This window comes from Anabas testudineus, chromosome 3 (assembly GCF_900324465.2).
Source record: "Anabas testudineus chromosome 3, fAnaTes1.2, whole genome shotgun sequence".
NCBI classification, from domain to species: domain Eukaryota; kingdom Metazoa; phylum Chordata; class Actinopteri; order Anabantiformes; family Anabantidae; genus Anabas; species Anabas testudineus.
In genome coordinates, this window is record NC_046612.1 from 10,520,742 (window position 1) to 10,535,489 (window position 14,748).

General features: G+C 41.4%; 3 protein-coding genes across 12 annotated transcripts in view; 2 read left to right on the forward strand and 1 right to left on the reverse strand.

Moving 5' to 3' along the window:
- cbfa2t3 (CBFA2/RUNX1 partner transcriptional co-repressor 3) overlaps nucleotides 1–6,244 on the forward strand; it is a 37,350-nt gene extending 31,106 nt beyond the window's left edge. For 7 of the 10 annotated variants that reach the window (XM_026378057.1, XM_026378060.1, XM_026378063.1 and 4 more), the window contains 2 exons: nucleotides 1,021–1,211; nucleotides 1,708–6,244. In XM_026378057.1, the coding sequence (XP_026233842.1) occupies nucleotides 1,021–1,211; nucleotides 1,708–2,103 (587 nt within the window). In that variant the 3' untranslated portion in view covers nucleotides 2,104–6,244. The remainder of the gene's footprint in view (nucleotides 1–1,020; nucleotides 1,212–1,707) is intronic. The other 3 variants (XM_026378059.1, XM_026378061.1, XM_026378067.1) reach the window with 1 other exon arrangement.
- Nucleotides 6,245–8,423: 2,179 nt separating this feature from the next.
- On the forward strand, nucleotides 8,424–12,917 carry pabpn1l (PABPN1 like, cytoplasmic). Its single transcript, XM_026378028.1, has 6 exons — nucleotides 8,424–8,641; nucleotides 9,317–9,440; nucleotides 9,992–10,059; nucleotides 10,143–10,249; nucleotides 10,356–10,443; nucleotides 12,227–12,917. The coding sequence occupies exons 1-6, from the start codon at nucleotides 8,570–8,572 to the stop codon at nucleotides 12,554–12,556; spliced, it is 789 nt and encodes a 262-aa protein (XP_026233813.1). The 5' UTR covers nucleotides 8,424–8,569; the 3' UTR covers nucleotides 12,557–12,917.
- Nucleotides 12,918–12,933: 16 nt separating this feature from the next.
- On the reverse strand, nucleotides 12,934–14,738 carry trappc2l (trafficking protein particle complex 2-like). Its single transcript, XM_026378029.1, has 6 exons — nucleotides 14,722–14,738; nucleotides 14,272–14,362; nucleotides 13,828–14,000; nucleotides 13,501–13,588; nucleotides 13,193–13,272; nucleotides 12,934–13,091 (listed from the first exon to the last, which is right to left on the reverse strand). Exons 2-6 carry the CDS (start codon nucleotides 14,302–14,304, stop codon nucleotides 13,049–13,051), a joined length of 417 nt encoding a protein of 138 aa, XP_026233814.1. The 5' UTR covers nucleotides 14,305–14,362; nucleotides 14,722–14,738; the 3' UTR covers nucleotides 12,934–13,048.
- Nucleotides 14,739–14,748: the final 10 nt, after the last annotated feature.

Genomic DNA, 14,748 nt, shown 5'->3' on the forward strand with positions numbered 1-14,748 from the left:
ACGCAGCAAAGTGTGTCGCTGCCTATCTTTTCACACAGTAGTTTGAAACAGGTGAAGTGGAGCGGCGAGGAAAAGTGACAGTTATTTATGAGTTCTCTCTCAAACAAACACTAACTGCAGGAAATAGGCAGCAGTGGAGAAAACCATATCAGTCTCACCTCCTACTTTGTTGGCCTAATACACCTGGAAAGACATTCATATGTGTCATTTGTGTTTTAGTGTGTGTTTGTGCCTGCTTGGCAAAGCAGAAGGAGGTGAAGCAGGAAGGAGGAAAATAATTTAAGCTTTAAAAAGGTTTTAAAAAAAGCTGTTTTAGAGGATGTGATCACAACATATCACATTAGCAATTGATAAATTATGTATATTTGGTCACATGAGAGATGATGTACATTTTGTTTTGTGCAAAGAGAGGCCAATAATGAAAGATGGCAAAATGTAATTACTCCTGCCTCTTACTGAGAAGGGACTGCAGGAAGTTTCTATTTTCGACTGCCATCTGGAAAGGAGTCGACACACCTGCCTGTTGTAGAAACAGCCTCCTCACTCATACACTTTGTGCTGGAAGAAAGGCCCCATGATAAAATCTACATCATAGGAAGCCCTGCAGTGGAGTTATGCATGCCTACTGCTGGGGAAATTATTCACTCTTCAAAAGTAAACTCTGTCTAACAATTGCAATTAAAATTATTTTCTATGACAAGATGACAATCATGCAAACAGGGAATCCCAGGATGTTGGATGAACAGCCAAGTTGGTGACAAAACTTTGTAGACATCTGTTGTCCATACTGAAAATTAGTGTTGCCAGGCATGTTGGAATTAATTATTGTAGTTTGGTTTGGTTTTTTGTTTTTTTTCTGGCAGAAAGTTTTAAATCTGGATGATGTACATCTGTTCACTGAGATACAACAAGATGGCAGTTTAAACAGCCTCAATAAAGGATGTCAGAGCAAGCAGAATAGAATGATGGTCATAAGCTCCAACACCTCTTTCTCTCTCTCTCTCTCTCTTTCTCTCTCAGAGGAGGCAGTGAATGAGGTGAAGCGACAGGCGATGACAGAGCTGCAGAAGGCAGTGTCAGACGCTGAGAGGAAGGCCCATGAGATGATTTCAGCTGAGCGCTCTAAAATGGAGAGGGCACTGGCTGAGGCCAAGAGGCAAGCATCTGAGGATGCACTAACAGTCATCAACCAGCAGGAGGACTCCAGTGAAGTGAGTATCTTATAACCCTCAGTTTTTCGCAACTCAGCCACTTACTCTGATTTATTTTCAGTGCTTTGCTGCTCCACCCACTACCCCTCACTTTGTTCCCCTTATCCTCCAATTCCCTAGTTTTTCTGTATTGAGTAATCCATACAGCTGGCTGCTCTTGGTTTACTGCTGCAGCTTGTTGTCATCAGTGTTGCATTATAAGCAGTCCAGTTGCCTGTGTAAATAAAAGCAGACAGACCCAGATGGTTGGAGCAGAAGGTCACGCTGAGGCCATTACAGAGCAGTTGACCACCACTTGCTGGTAGCACAATCTAGTGGCTTGGAGCAGTCATAAAATCTAATCCTTATGCAAAGAGTAACAGGAAAAAATAAGGATCAGACAAAGACACTGGATTATAAAAATGACTTTAGGTGTTGTCATATATTCAAGTAAAACTTTGTGCAATCCTGGGACAAAAAAGAGACTTATTTTTATCACCCAACTCTCTCCCTACTGTCTCACCAGAGCTGCTGGAACTGCGGGAGAAAAGCCAGTGAGACATGCAGTGGCTGCAACACGGCACGCTACTGTGGCTCCTTCTGCCAACACAAAGACTGGGAGAAGCACCACCATGTCTGTGGTCAAGGCCTGCAGGGGCTGCCAGGGGGCAGCAGTGTACCTCTAGGCACCCCCTCCTCCTCTGCCTCTTCAGCATCTTCCAGTGCACCCCCCACCCACTCGGAGAGCACTCCTCCAGGACCCCTGTCTCTGGCAGGCCAAAGCAGTATTGCAGGAGGGGCTGGCAGCGGCGGTGGAAGTGTCTCTGCCAGCCCCAAGGAGAGCAGTTCCAGCAGTGCCTCACGCTCCACAACTCCAGCGACCCCCGCCCTACTGGATGCCACCTCTCGCTGACATCAGACCCCTCCCTGCGTACTGATACGACAGTGCCCACACTCCACACAAAACCAAACTGAGGAATCTTCATTGCACACTTTTCCCTTTCCTCCTCCCCTACTTCAGTGTTTATTTCCCATTTATCCTAAGCTCTTCTAAAAAACTTTCTCACTACCTGATGACAGACTCAACCTTCCCCCCTAAAATTTTATTTCTGTCTTTTTCTCTTTCACAACAACATTCAAAGATTCCAGCCTGGGGTTCGGTGTAGTGTAAAGCATGAATATTGCAGTGTCTCCTATCTCTGTAATAGAAACATATCAGATGTGTTGAGAACATGAGCTTTGACTTGAAGATGCCCTCAGTAATGTAAGCATGGTAAATACTGACCCTGTACGGACACAAGACAAGGGCTGTGTGTGTTAAGGCAAACAGATGGGGGGATGACTTGGCCAATTAGCACTTGGATATGATTTCCCTTTAATTTAGTACCAATGAGTGAACAGTATCCAGCCCTGAGATGTGCACTACCAGTCCAAACACTTCACTGACGTGGCACTTTTTATAGTGTCCTAATGGAGATGGGCAAGGGACATAATAAGTTTTTTCAAAAGGACGAGGGAAGGAGAAAAACCTGTGATGCAATTAATTCCTCAGACACACAGCTTAGTATTTATTAAATGTTTCTTTCTGGCTTTAAGGGAAAACAAAGAAAAGTCCAAATATTCTAAATAAAGAATAATAGTGATGATGACGATGCTAATGATGATAACGATAATAATATGAAAATAAATTAATTTTAAACTGCTAACTACCTTGCTAGCGAGCCAAGAAAATCTACACCGGACTCACCTCTCTACACCATTGTGAACCCAAATGAATTCAAAGATGAAAAATAACATGATCCAAACCTTTGTATTACACTGCCAAAGTGAGTAAGTAAGCGATAAGGAGAAGCACTCATAACCAAACGCAAAGCAACATCACCTCCTCAGCAGATAAGCCAGCCCTGAGAGGACCAGGCTGCAGAGAAGCTGCAGAACAGGACCGTGAGAAAGTCAGACATAAAAAAAAAAAAAAAGTGACCTGCTTTGATGTGCAGCTTCCTCCTGCAGTCTGGACAAAACTACAGCGATTCCACAGTGAAGGCCCAGACTAGTGAATATGGACAATGCTGTGAACTTGCCTACAAGAAAGACTCTGTGAAGTCGATGGAAACCCTGTCACAGTGTGATTTTTGTGAATGGTAAGAGAGAGAACATAGGAAAAGAGGAAAGGAAGAACTACACAGCCTCAAAGGACATGAAAGTACGTACATGGCAATGGAAATGCCAAAAACCTCAAAAACAAGCTTGAAAACATTTTCCAAGCAGGCATCGCATACTATGGACATGTATGGGAAGATTGTTTCTAAGTCGTTTTTTAAAGCTCCACAAGAAGGAGATATTTCAAGGAATTGCTGTTACCTTTACATTTACTCCCTTCTTTTCCAAAGCATGATGAACAGATGAAAGAGCCTGGTGCAGGACGGTGTAGACTTGATTCTCCTCTCTCTGTCTACCTCCCCTCACCCCACACCCTCCCTTCTATGCTCTTCACCAACTACTTGACTGAAGTCTGCCCCCAACCACAGTCTGCTTTGCACAGAGCGTCAGAGCAGTCGCGCGGGAAGGGTTTGAACCTGCTTGTAGATAATGTTCCGCTTTTCATTTTTCAATAATGTCTCTTGTCGCTGATGTCCACATGTGCTGCCCTTGTGCGTATCCAGAAAGATAGACTTTGGTTTAACTTTTCATTTTCCTCCTTTGAGTTTGGGCTGAGCAGTGAAGTCAGAGCAAGGACACTTGTTAATGAGAGGAAGCCCCACATTGTACTTATTGTTTGATTTGTTGTATCTATACTAATGAGATGAAACCCCTCTTGTAGAATATTTTGTATTGCTCGCATTGTAAGACAGTGAGAGGACGGAGGTGCAATATGAACAGAATTCAGCTACTGAATTGAACCTCAGCAACTACCCATAGGGTGTCATATAATATAGATACATATAAATATATTTAAAGTAACATCAGTAACTTAATGTGAATGTACATAGTATTTAAAGAGGTCCAAAAATGTGTTTGCCAAATAACAGAAACCTTTAAAGTTTAATGTCCAGAATATGAGTTTCTCACAGTACATTTGTTTCTCAACGTTATTGGTTCCTTTCTTCTCTTATACAAGTTGAACACTTTCGATGTTCACTCAAATCAAAGTGTCACCTACCCTGAGTGGAAGAGACAGTTGGTAACGGAGGTAAATTGGCTCTATGAAGAGACCTGAATGCATGTACTGTAGCTGAAAAGGGATGAAAACAGATTAAGGATGGATGGACACAACAAGGCTTCACAAAGATTTTAAGATTTAATTAGATCTTAACATCTCAATGTCAGAAAAAAAAACATTCACATTGTACTTCAGTGCGAGAAACTTAATTTATTAAACTAAATTTGTATTCATTTGTAGAAGACAGGCTATTTGAGTTTAACTGTCATGTGCTTCACCCACCCTAGGTCAGTTTACATCCATCAACAGCAAGTGTGTGTTCTAATCCGCTATTTACTAAAAAGCACAAAATAGTCCATAATTTAAAAGTGGTGGCTCTGTTTCAAGTTTAGTTTGTTCACACCAAATTCATACACTGTCAAATGTCATGTATCATCAGAACTTTTGTTTCTCACCATCCTTTTGGCTCAAGTGTCACTTGACCCTCTCATTTGGTCCTCAATCTGTGTGTCAGTGGTTACAAGTGCAGGACAAACCATTAATTCAAAGCTAAGGGGGTATGTCAGTGTTAAGCTACTGTAAACTTTGATGGTCATTTTGATACCCATATCTTTAAAATATAGCTTTTTTTTTTTGTAAAGATGCAACATGAGCATAAGCTTAAGCTGTCGGTCCAGGCAAATTCGTAGCATCACCTCTTTGGGTTCATTTAAAACATTTTCAGCCCTTTCCACCTGCTCCAGCAATATGTCCACCTCTGCTAAACACCTGTATATGAAACAACCTGTAGCCTTTTTAAACAACTGTGTGAGCAGCCATATTCACACAGATTTTATACATTTACATGGTTGGCCTTACACACACACACGGACCAAACTTTAAAAAAAAAAAAAACATAGGTGACTGTTTTTGCAGTGAGTGACATAGCATAACAAATACTCTGCCTTTTTTGCTTTTGATTTGTCAACAGATGAAGTGAATAAGTTTTTTGGACTATCTGAAATAATTCAGTGGGATAAGCTGCAAGGTACCCCTGCATCCATGTGTAGCATTTGTGTATATGTGTTATAATTACTGTGATTTGGTGTTGCCCTCAGCCTTTTTGTGTCATTTGTTCCTCCTCTTCCCCCCCGATGTCTAATTATTCCGCTAGTTTCACAGACCATTCTTCACAACCCCCTCTCTCTCACACTAGCTACCTCCTGTGACCATACAGCTAACCACCAGGAGAAGTTGACCTGGACTTTGAAAGGCTGGGCTGAGAGCAGACATGGAAATGCACATTCAAAAGCCATTACATGAATTTGTCTGGAAAGGATGAAAACAAACGTGTTGAAAGGAACTGCCATACAGAAGATTTATTCTCACTTGAACCTCACCTCTTTTTGATCACATTCTGCTAACCAAACTGATACTGCTGGATTTTATTACACACATACAGTCAAACTTGCATATTACCAAACTGAAACACAGAATCAACCCCGACATGCCATTTGTTGTCCAAAACCAATAAAAGCACATACCAAAGTACTCCTGCATTGCCATAGTAGGCTTTGACAGAGTGTGTATTGACAGACCACAAATAGCAGACCAGAAAGGCTAGAGCTCCACTACACCAGTTAACCAAAGTGTATGGATTACACACACCGCGAGCACAAGAGTGAAGAGCACGCTCCATGAGCTGGTGGATTTGTTTCAAATGTGTGGAGTTGTTATTTAAGCAATCAAAGCACTTGTTGTCTACCGTCGTACTGAATAGTGCTTCTGCAGCTCCTTCGGAAAAAGCCTACTGATTGTGTGTTCTTACAGTTACAAAGCCTTGCAGAGATAAAATGAATGCATAGTATGTGTGTGCGTGTTTGTGTGGTGTGTGTGTGTGTGTGTGTGTGTGTGTTTTTGTAAAAAAAAGCAAAAGAAAAAAAAAAAAAAGCTTTTTCTTTGTGTCTCTGTACAAACTACTTGAAATCTTCAGAGCTTTAATGAAACATCCCTGACAGACTATAGTGGCAGACCAATTCACAATATCTAGCAACAGCTTTGTGCAGTGAAATCCCGCGTGTCTGTTCAATCTCCACATCAGCACAACCCAGTAATGACAGTTCCATTCAACTCAAAGTGCTTTGCGTGTGCCTCCTTGTCTGCTCGTAAGCCCTAAGATGAACTACACAAAGCCAACCCAATAGACCACTTATGACTGACCAAAACGCAACCAAAAGCTACAACTTTCTTTCCTTTGATTTTCCTTTAGTTAATGTCCCCGCAATAGGGAACTGTGTGTGACATGCAGTCAGCTGCAGTCCTGTGAAAACTGGAGCGAATGAGGACAGAATAAATTTCCTTCAACGGCAATCTCCCTCCTAATTTAATTGTACAGGAAACAAAAGATCAGATGTTCTGCTCAGCAGGGTGTTCGCTTCATTAAGTCATGAAACAAATGAGATTCATCCTGAGGTGTGATGTACTGGCAAGTGCATAAGGGCTCTGCTGTTGTGATATCATCCAAGGGTTTTTGAACTTTTTACATCAGCCGATTTTCTATTTGTTTAACTGTAGACACGATACGGGAAAAATGCATGTGCAGAAAAGACAATTATTAGCAGGCTGCCATTTGTCTCTCCATACCCAAAAAAACTCTACCAATGAAGATTCAAGCCTCTTCTGATGTGATGGTGACACCTCCATTCCTGTGAAACAGGCATTGATGAAAAACTACAGTAGAAAGCTCAAGTGGCAAATGGTGGATTCAGCACTTGTTGTCCCAAATGTCATGGCTCAGGATGGTTTTGTGTTTTACCTTTACATAAATTGAGGGGAAAAAAAAGGTTTATGGTTTTATATGTGTAGGGAAGCATTCTATACTGTATTGTGCAATACATTATTACAGAAAAAAACTGTTTCTGTAGGAAAGGTTGGCGCTTTGAGGATCTTTCTCCTTTTGTTTGATTTCCCTCCTCAAAAGGTCCTGTTGCCATTTTTAGGTGAAGTAAACTGTGCCAGAAGAATTAAAGTCTGATTTGTATTTATTTCTTGCATGCTTTCCTCCCTGTTGCTAATACCGCTCTTTAACTGTTCGCTCTGTTGGATGTGTGAAGCTGTAAAACATTCTAATTCAGGTTATTGTCTGTGTTGAACAATGTAACTGTGTAATTAAAACATGAAATGACATATTCACCACCCTTGTTGATTTTCTTCTTTAGAAAAAGAAAGAAAAAAAAAAACCCAATCAGAACAAATATTAAATATCTTTTTCAGAATATATTTAAATTCCAACTCACAGAAACCTCATGTGACCTGCACAAACAAAGATCAACCCGTGTCTTCATATTATTGTCACATATATACACATTGAAATATGCTTAAAAACATACATATATCTACAGTGTATCTCAAAAAAAGCTTGTACATTTTTCTCTTAACCATTTTTTAAAAACTCTTAATTACATCTGTTTTATATTTTGGCTTTGTTCTTTAGCTTCTTAAGCCCTATGCTGCTAGTAAGTGATTTGGCGATAAAAAACGATTAATAGCAAAACTTTAATACTTTCAAATGTAATTTGAAATTTTAATGGAGACTCCACTTTTACCATTGATACCAAATATGCCAGGCTAAATTTTGGAGAAATACAAACGTTTGTATTTGGTGGAGTCATGTAGCAATAGAACTATGAGTTTTCAGCAGGAACCAGGAATTATTTATATTTATTGTTATTTATATATTAGAGTATAAACAATTGCTCTGGCTTTGGCAGCTTTTTCTTACCAAAGGGGGGGAAATGAATGGATCAGTGTGGTCAAAACCTGCAAACTGTCCCCTTTGCGTGTTTGAACTATGTATTATTATTATTATTATTATTATTATTATTATTATTATTATTATTATTATTATTATTATTATTATTATTATTATTATTATAATAGCAGCACATTTTTCCAGGTGTGTCTTGTGATAAACTTTGACATTGGTAGTGGGGGCTGACAGAGGCAGTCAGGGCCCCCTGTGTGCTGCGCACGGCCCTGACTGGAGGACTCAGCGTCTCTCGCTCCGCTGTCAATCAGTGCAGTGCGTCATTCACAGGTGATACCTATTAGTTTACCTCACGTGTCGTCAGGTGTCGGCTCTGTGGATCATCAAACCGTTTCCTTCCCGTGGCAGATATTTTTGTGGCGGTTTACGGCGAGCTGCAGTGGGCTTTGCAGGTGCCATGTTAGAGCAGTGAGCATGGCGGAAAATCATCTGGAGTACGGCTACCTGGAGGGCGCGTCTGTCGGGGAGCATTTCACCGAGGACCCGGTGAGTAGCATCGTGTTTGGGAAGAGTCAAAAGGGTGCCGACAAAATGGCTTGTTTGTTTGTTTGATTGCACGCACGTCATTATGGGGGGGGGGGGAGTAAACGAGGCTCGTCGCGCTGGACAAACAAGCGCAAACATAAGCTACGTGCTATCATGTCTCACTGATGAACGCTCCGTGCGCAGAGCCGACATCTGTGTGCAGCATCCCGCATGTAGGAGCTGCTCAGCGGCTGTCTGCATGGAGCCAGGCAGGTGCACCGCATGTCCGCACGTCCTGGGTGATTTACTGAACTCACAGCGTTGCTAATTTGATTGTGTGCTTTGGAAATGGCTAATGGTACAATCTCCCCTTTTCACATAACCTATAGGAATTTGGCTTAAATCCAAAGGCAGCACCATGTGAAACTGCTGCATGGTACTTACACGACTGGGCGACACGATTAAACAATTATTGAATAACATGTTTGAACATGTGTTGGGATTTGTCACCCATCTGTGGTTTTTCATGGCCAGATTAACCTTCTAGGATGGTCCAGGGCAAAGATGTTTCCCACTGAACTAAACATAGTGTCCATACTAGCTTGGATTTCACACACATGATACTGACCATATTCCAGTGACTTATGATGTTTAGTGCTAATGTTATGCACCTTTTCCATTTTTTGCATCTTGCAGGAGCTGGCAGCCATCAAAGCCAGGGTTCAGGAGCTGGAGATGGAAGAAGAGATGGAACGGCTAAAAGAAGAGGAGAGGTGTGATGCACAAGAGATGCAGCTCCTGACCAGCAGCCCTCGGCCTGGTGAGACCGCTCGCCGACCTTATCCGTCTCGTGGTTTATTGTTGTATCACGCTGGTGCACCGCTAAATACTGATTATGCATCTTGGGAATCCCTCGATGGTGTATTTCTAGCCAGGTGTGTTGCATCGCAACCTCCAGGCAGGTGAGGTAACTACATCTTTCACCATCTGGCTAGCACCTGGCATACTTTGCTGTGGTCACAATAGTGTTCACCTGTGCCTCATCACTGCCCAATGAGACAAAGTACTGAGCCCCAGAGAACCAGAACGGTGCCCCTGGCTGCCTGTAGCTATTTTTCTACCTTTGTGCATCTCCTCCCAATGCTCCCATTTAATTCATCCTGAGAACAAAGCTGTAATGAGAGGGGAGCCAGATTTTATTTTTAGCAGGAAATCCCAGGTCAATTGTAGAGGGCATATTTGTTAAAACAGATGAAAGAAAGGAGATGTTGGTGAAGGTAATCCTTTTGTGACACCCCCATCCAGACTGCATGTTTTTTTTTATTGTATGCACAATGTAGTGTAGGAAGTTTATTCTTCTTTTCTCCACAGGACCTTTCTACAATATGACTCCTGAGGAGAGGATAGACGCAGACAACAGATCGGTCTATGTAGGAAATGTAAGACATTTGTATTTGTCTTTTCTTCATCATGAGCATGCTTTTCACACCACTGACCTGGCACACTGTCAAACTAATTCCAGGTAGACTATGGTGCTACTGCAGATGAGCTGGAGATCCATTTTAACGGCTGTGGTCCTGTCAACCGAGTTACCATCCTATGTGACAGGTTCTCTGGCCATCCGAAGGGGTACTTTCTAACTGTGCTTGAAGTTTGTACTTTACGCTGCCTGACTGATTCTGGTCTATATAACACAACTAAAGTGTAAACTGCTCTTTTTCTCTTCCACTTTCAGTTTTGCTTATATTGAGTTCTCTGATCGAGACTCTGTGCAGAGTGCCATTGGTTTGCATGAGACCTTGTTCAGGGGAAGAGTCCTAAAGGTAAGGAGCTACTACTTAGCTACTCATAAATGTCTGATTTCTGCACACCTATTGCGCACACACAACCTACACCATGAGCAGTACAAACCTCACATTTTAGAATAGAAGGTGATGCTAATCATTACCCTTTTTGAGAAATACCATTTGGCTCTGTGCGCTGCAGATAACTTTAACTCCAAAGGCCATGTAATTAAACTTTTCACTTAACAGAAAAATGTAATATTTATTATACTAAACAATAAAATGATCATTTACATCAGATTGAAGAAACTTTTTAAGTGGAATTATGAGCTTCTTAGACTATAATGCTACAGCCTGTGAACTTTCAAAATGTTAATGGACTTGACTGTTTCTGTTTGGTCCTGTGTGATCCTGCGCACTACAGACAACCACACCACAGGTTGCCAGACATGAAACTACTTGGCGCGCAGACAGAATTAGATGGACCTTGTGTTTGCAAATTTCTTTTTGAACAGGCAGGCCTGCAATAAGCATTGTACATCTCTACTAGTAGCTATGATATCTTAAGTAAAAGTTCAAGTACTGGATTCATATAGTTTTATCTGTGTGTAGCTGGTTTATTTGTGTTCAGGATGACGAGCTTAGCTGGGGCTGTGTTACTTACATCTAGACATGTATCAGGCTAACCCTGAAAAATTTAACATCCACATGAACTGGTTTATAATTTGGAAACCAACATTGGCTAAAATATATACATTAACTGAGCAATTTAACATACTGCGTAGGGCGATTGCTATTTCGAAGTTTAATCGTTCACTATTAAACTATTCAGTGTCCTCCACCTGGCAACTTGCATGAGCTTTGTGTCAGGGAAGGAGGGAGAAAGTGCTGTCCAGTATACACTGCCTGTCCAACAAAAAAAGTCACACTCTCTAATATGTTGTTGGACCGCCTTAGCTTCGATTTTAGCATGCATTCACCATGGCGTCGTTTTGATAGGCTTCTGCAGTGCCACAACACTTTATATTGGGGTTAAGGTTTGGACTGTGGCGGCCAATCCACGGGTGAAAATGATGTCAAGCTCTCTGAACAACTCTTTTACAATTTGAGCCTGATGAATCCTGGCATTGTCATCTTGGAATATGTCCATGACATCAGGGAAGGAAAAAAATCCACTGATGGAATAACCTGGTCATTTAGTATATTCATGTAGTCAGCTGACCTCATTCTTTGGGGATATAATGTTACTGAACCTAGACCTGACCAACTGCAGCAACCCCAGATCATAGCACTGCCCCCACAGGCTTGTACAGTAGACACTAGGCATGATGGGTGCATCACTTCACCCTCCTCTTCTTACCCTGATGTGCCTGTCACTCTGGAACAGGGTAAATCTGGACTCATCAGACCACATGACCTTCTTCCATTGGACTTAACCCAGATTTAGTAGTTTCATCAGTCTCTTTAGATGTTTTCTTTTCTTGATACATGCCAATAATTTGACCCTTCTCACAACATCTTTCCCACGACCACTGGATGTGTCTTCAGACATAGTTGTTTAAGAAATCAGAAGCTACTCACTGCATCAGTTACAGTTAAATAACTTGTTGCCAGCTGAAAAATAATTATCCATGTAGTCATTATCCAGTGGGAGGCTCTATTTTCTTAGTTAAATCCAGGTGATGACTTTTTTTTTTTTTTTTGTATGTAGTGTATTTAATTGCCGCTTGCATTTAGCTTTCATTCTTCTTCTTTTAAGCACCTCCTCTTAATCAATTCCAATTCATCATCATTGACTTGAGTTACTTCCTTTGGCTTGTAGGTACTGCCTAAGAGAACCAACATGCCAGGTATCAGCACCACAGACAGAGGAGGTCTCCAAGGGGGCCACTCCAGAGGAAGAAGCAGAGGTTACCGCCCACCCAGACACCACAACAGCTCTCGAGGCCGGTTCCGCTACCAGTCATCGAGACCACAACACCAAACACCCCACCCTTACTATGGAGGCCCCTCAGTGGGAAAGAGACAGTGGGGACATATGGACTACCATGAACAGATGCCTAAACGTTACCCATGTCTACTTCTTATCACGCCACCATCAGAGGAGCTAGGGGCAGGGTCAAGTGGACAGCACTATCCCCAACAGCGCTAGCACTACCCACAGCTCATTCAAGTCATTTTAAACAGTTTCCTTGCATCACTGACTTGTGTGGTGAGAGGTGCAGAATGGACAGAGGTCACTGACTTGCACCTTGCATCTGTCGTTCAACTCATGAGCTGTGAAAAATGAAGCCTGGGTTCAGTGGTGTCGCAGTATAATCTTGCAGTATATGGCTGTGAATGCATGGGACAAACCTCAAATTGTTATGCAGTAGTGTCTATTACTGTTTTTACCTATTCATGCAAATGATTTGTGTTGCTGCCTGCAATTTAATGTAGTAACTATGTATTTATAAGTTCTTTGCTATGTAAGTAAATAAATAAAATAATGAGCCAGCGGAAAACTTGTACTACAATGATACACCTGCAGTGATGTGGACAAGTCAAGTTTTATTAATGTATAGATTTCATCAATCAAGGCAACATGTAAACAAAGATTATGGGCATTATATACAGGGGAGGCTCAGCAGGAGTTTAGGAGATGTCAGCCCGTTTGCATCATACCAGAAACTATTCCATCGAAGGCTCTGTAAAATGATCAAACCAGTTAAACGCCACTCAAAATAAATCAACCGTAAATATTTTCAGCATTAACATCAGACTTCCCAAGAGGGGAAACAAAACTCACTTGGACTGAATTGAGTCACCAGGATTATGGAAGGGGTTGCACATGACATCAGTGAAGGAGTTGTGCAATTTTCTGAACATCTGGAAATAAAATTACAAGTGTGAATTAGTCACAAACTAAACAAGGGCACAACTGTGAGGCTTTTGCACAAGTCCAGTATTAACAAACTGCCCAGAGAAGTGCTGGATTAGGAGAAAACGGAAGAACTTTAACACTTGCACACATGCTGTCTATACATCAAGGAAGCACAAATCTCACATTTGATGAAGTTTACTTATTGGGTAATGCATTTGATAAACTCGACTTACACTTCTTATTTCATTGTCCCGCAATGATGTATTAGATGAATCCACAACAATGACAAATTTCACTTTGGAGTTGGTTACATATCCATATCTGTCTGACTGGTCAAGGATATTTGGTTTTCTCTTGGGGAAACCATTTATGACAGAGGACATCGGAGGGACTTTACTGAGCTAGTATGAAAGACAAGCAAACTGTTGGCCATATTTTCCATAATCTTGGAAATTTGTATTAATGGTTTATCACTGAAAAAAATGGTACTGTAAGTCACTTAGATCACTTGTGAAGGGGTTTTCCCCAACCCCGAAAACTATAACTATAACAAAGGATACACTTTGTAGTCTTCAGTGGGATAAAGCAGACCCAGGTACAGCTCTCTCTGGTCTCCCAGGGATTTACCCACAGCTGAGATCTTCTCCTCCACCACATCCAGAGATGTGTGCACCGTGTAGTGAAACTTCAGCTCATTTTGAGTGGGCACACTGCGAATATACAGCGGATAGTTCTACAAAATAACACAACAGAGGACTGAATAACAGTAACGATGCTGTTTCAAGTACCACATTCAACACAGACGGAGCGAAACGCAACAGCAGCTCCATCAAAAACATGCTAACGTTGTTAGCGCTCTGGCGTTAGCTCAGATTTTAACCTGCTTCTGTCATACAGAAAAAGCAAACAGCTTCTCTTAGAGGTTTATAAGAAAGTAGAAACCATTACAACATTACAAAAACGTGATATCGTTCAATCCTGGAACGTTTAATAGCATTTGTTACCTCTTTTGCGATCACTGCTATGCACACCGCCATGTTACTGTTCCGCCTCTCAGCTGTCAGCTGCTGTCATGTGACACGATGCGTTCAAACTCTGTTGGAAAGGTGAACACTAACTTCACAATCTGATTTTTTTTTATTTGGACATGGCGCGTTTATTTGTCCTGTGATCCATATAGCTAATTTATAATGGGCGTTATATGTTTTATTGTATTTTTAATTTATTTACGTCACGTATTAACATGTTCATAATTGTAATTCATGCACCCGATTTCGAAATTTACCTCCAATGCACCAAACTTCTAGCGATGATTTTCCAGTTATTTGCAAAAGTTTATCTCAGTGTTTAATACAGCCGCATTCACATGTATACAAAAGGGGGAAATCGTTTGAGCAAAAATGAAATGAACAAGAATATGAATTCAACCACGTCCCCCAAAACGCTCGTCTTACGTGCATGCGTAGGTGTTGCGCCGAAAA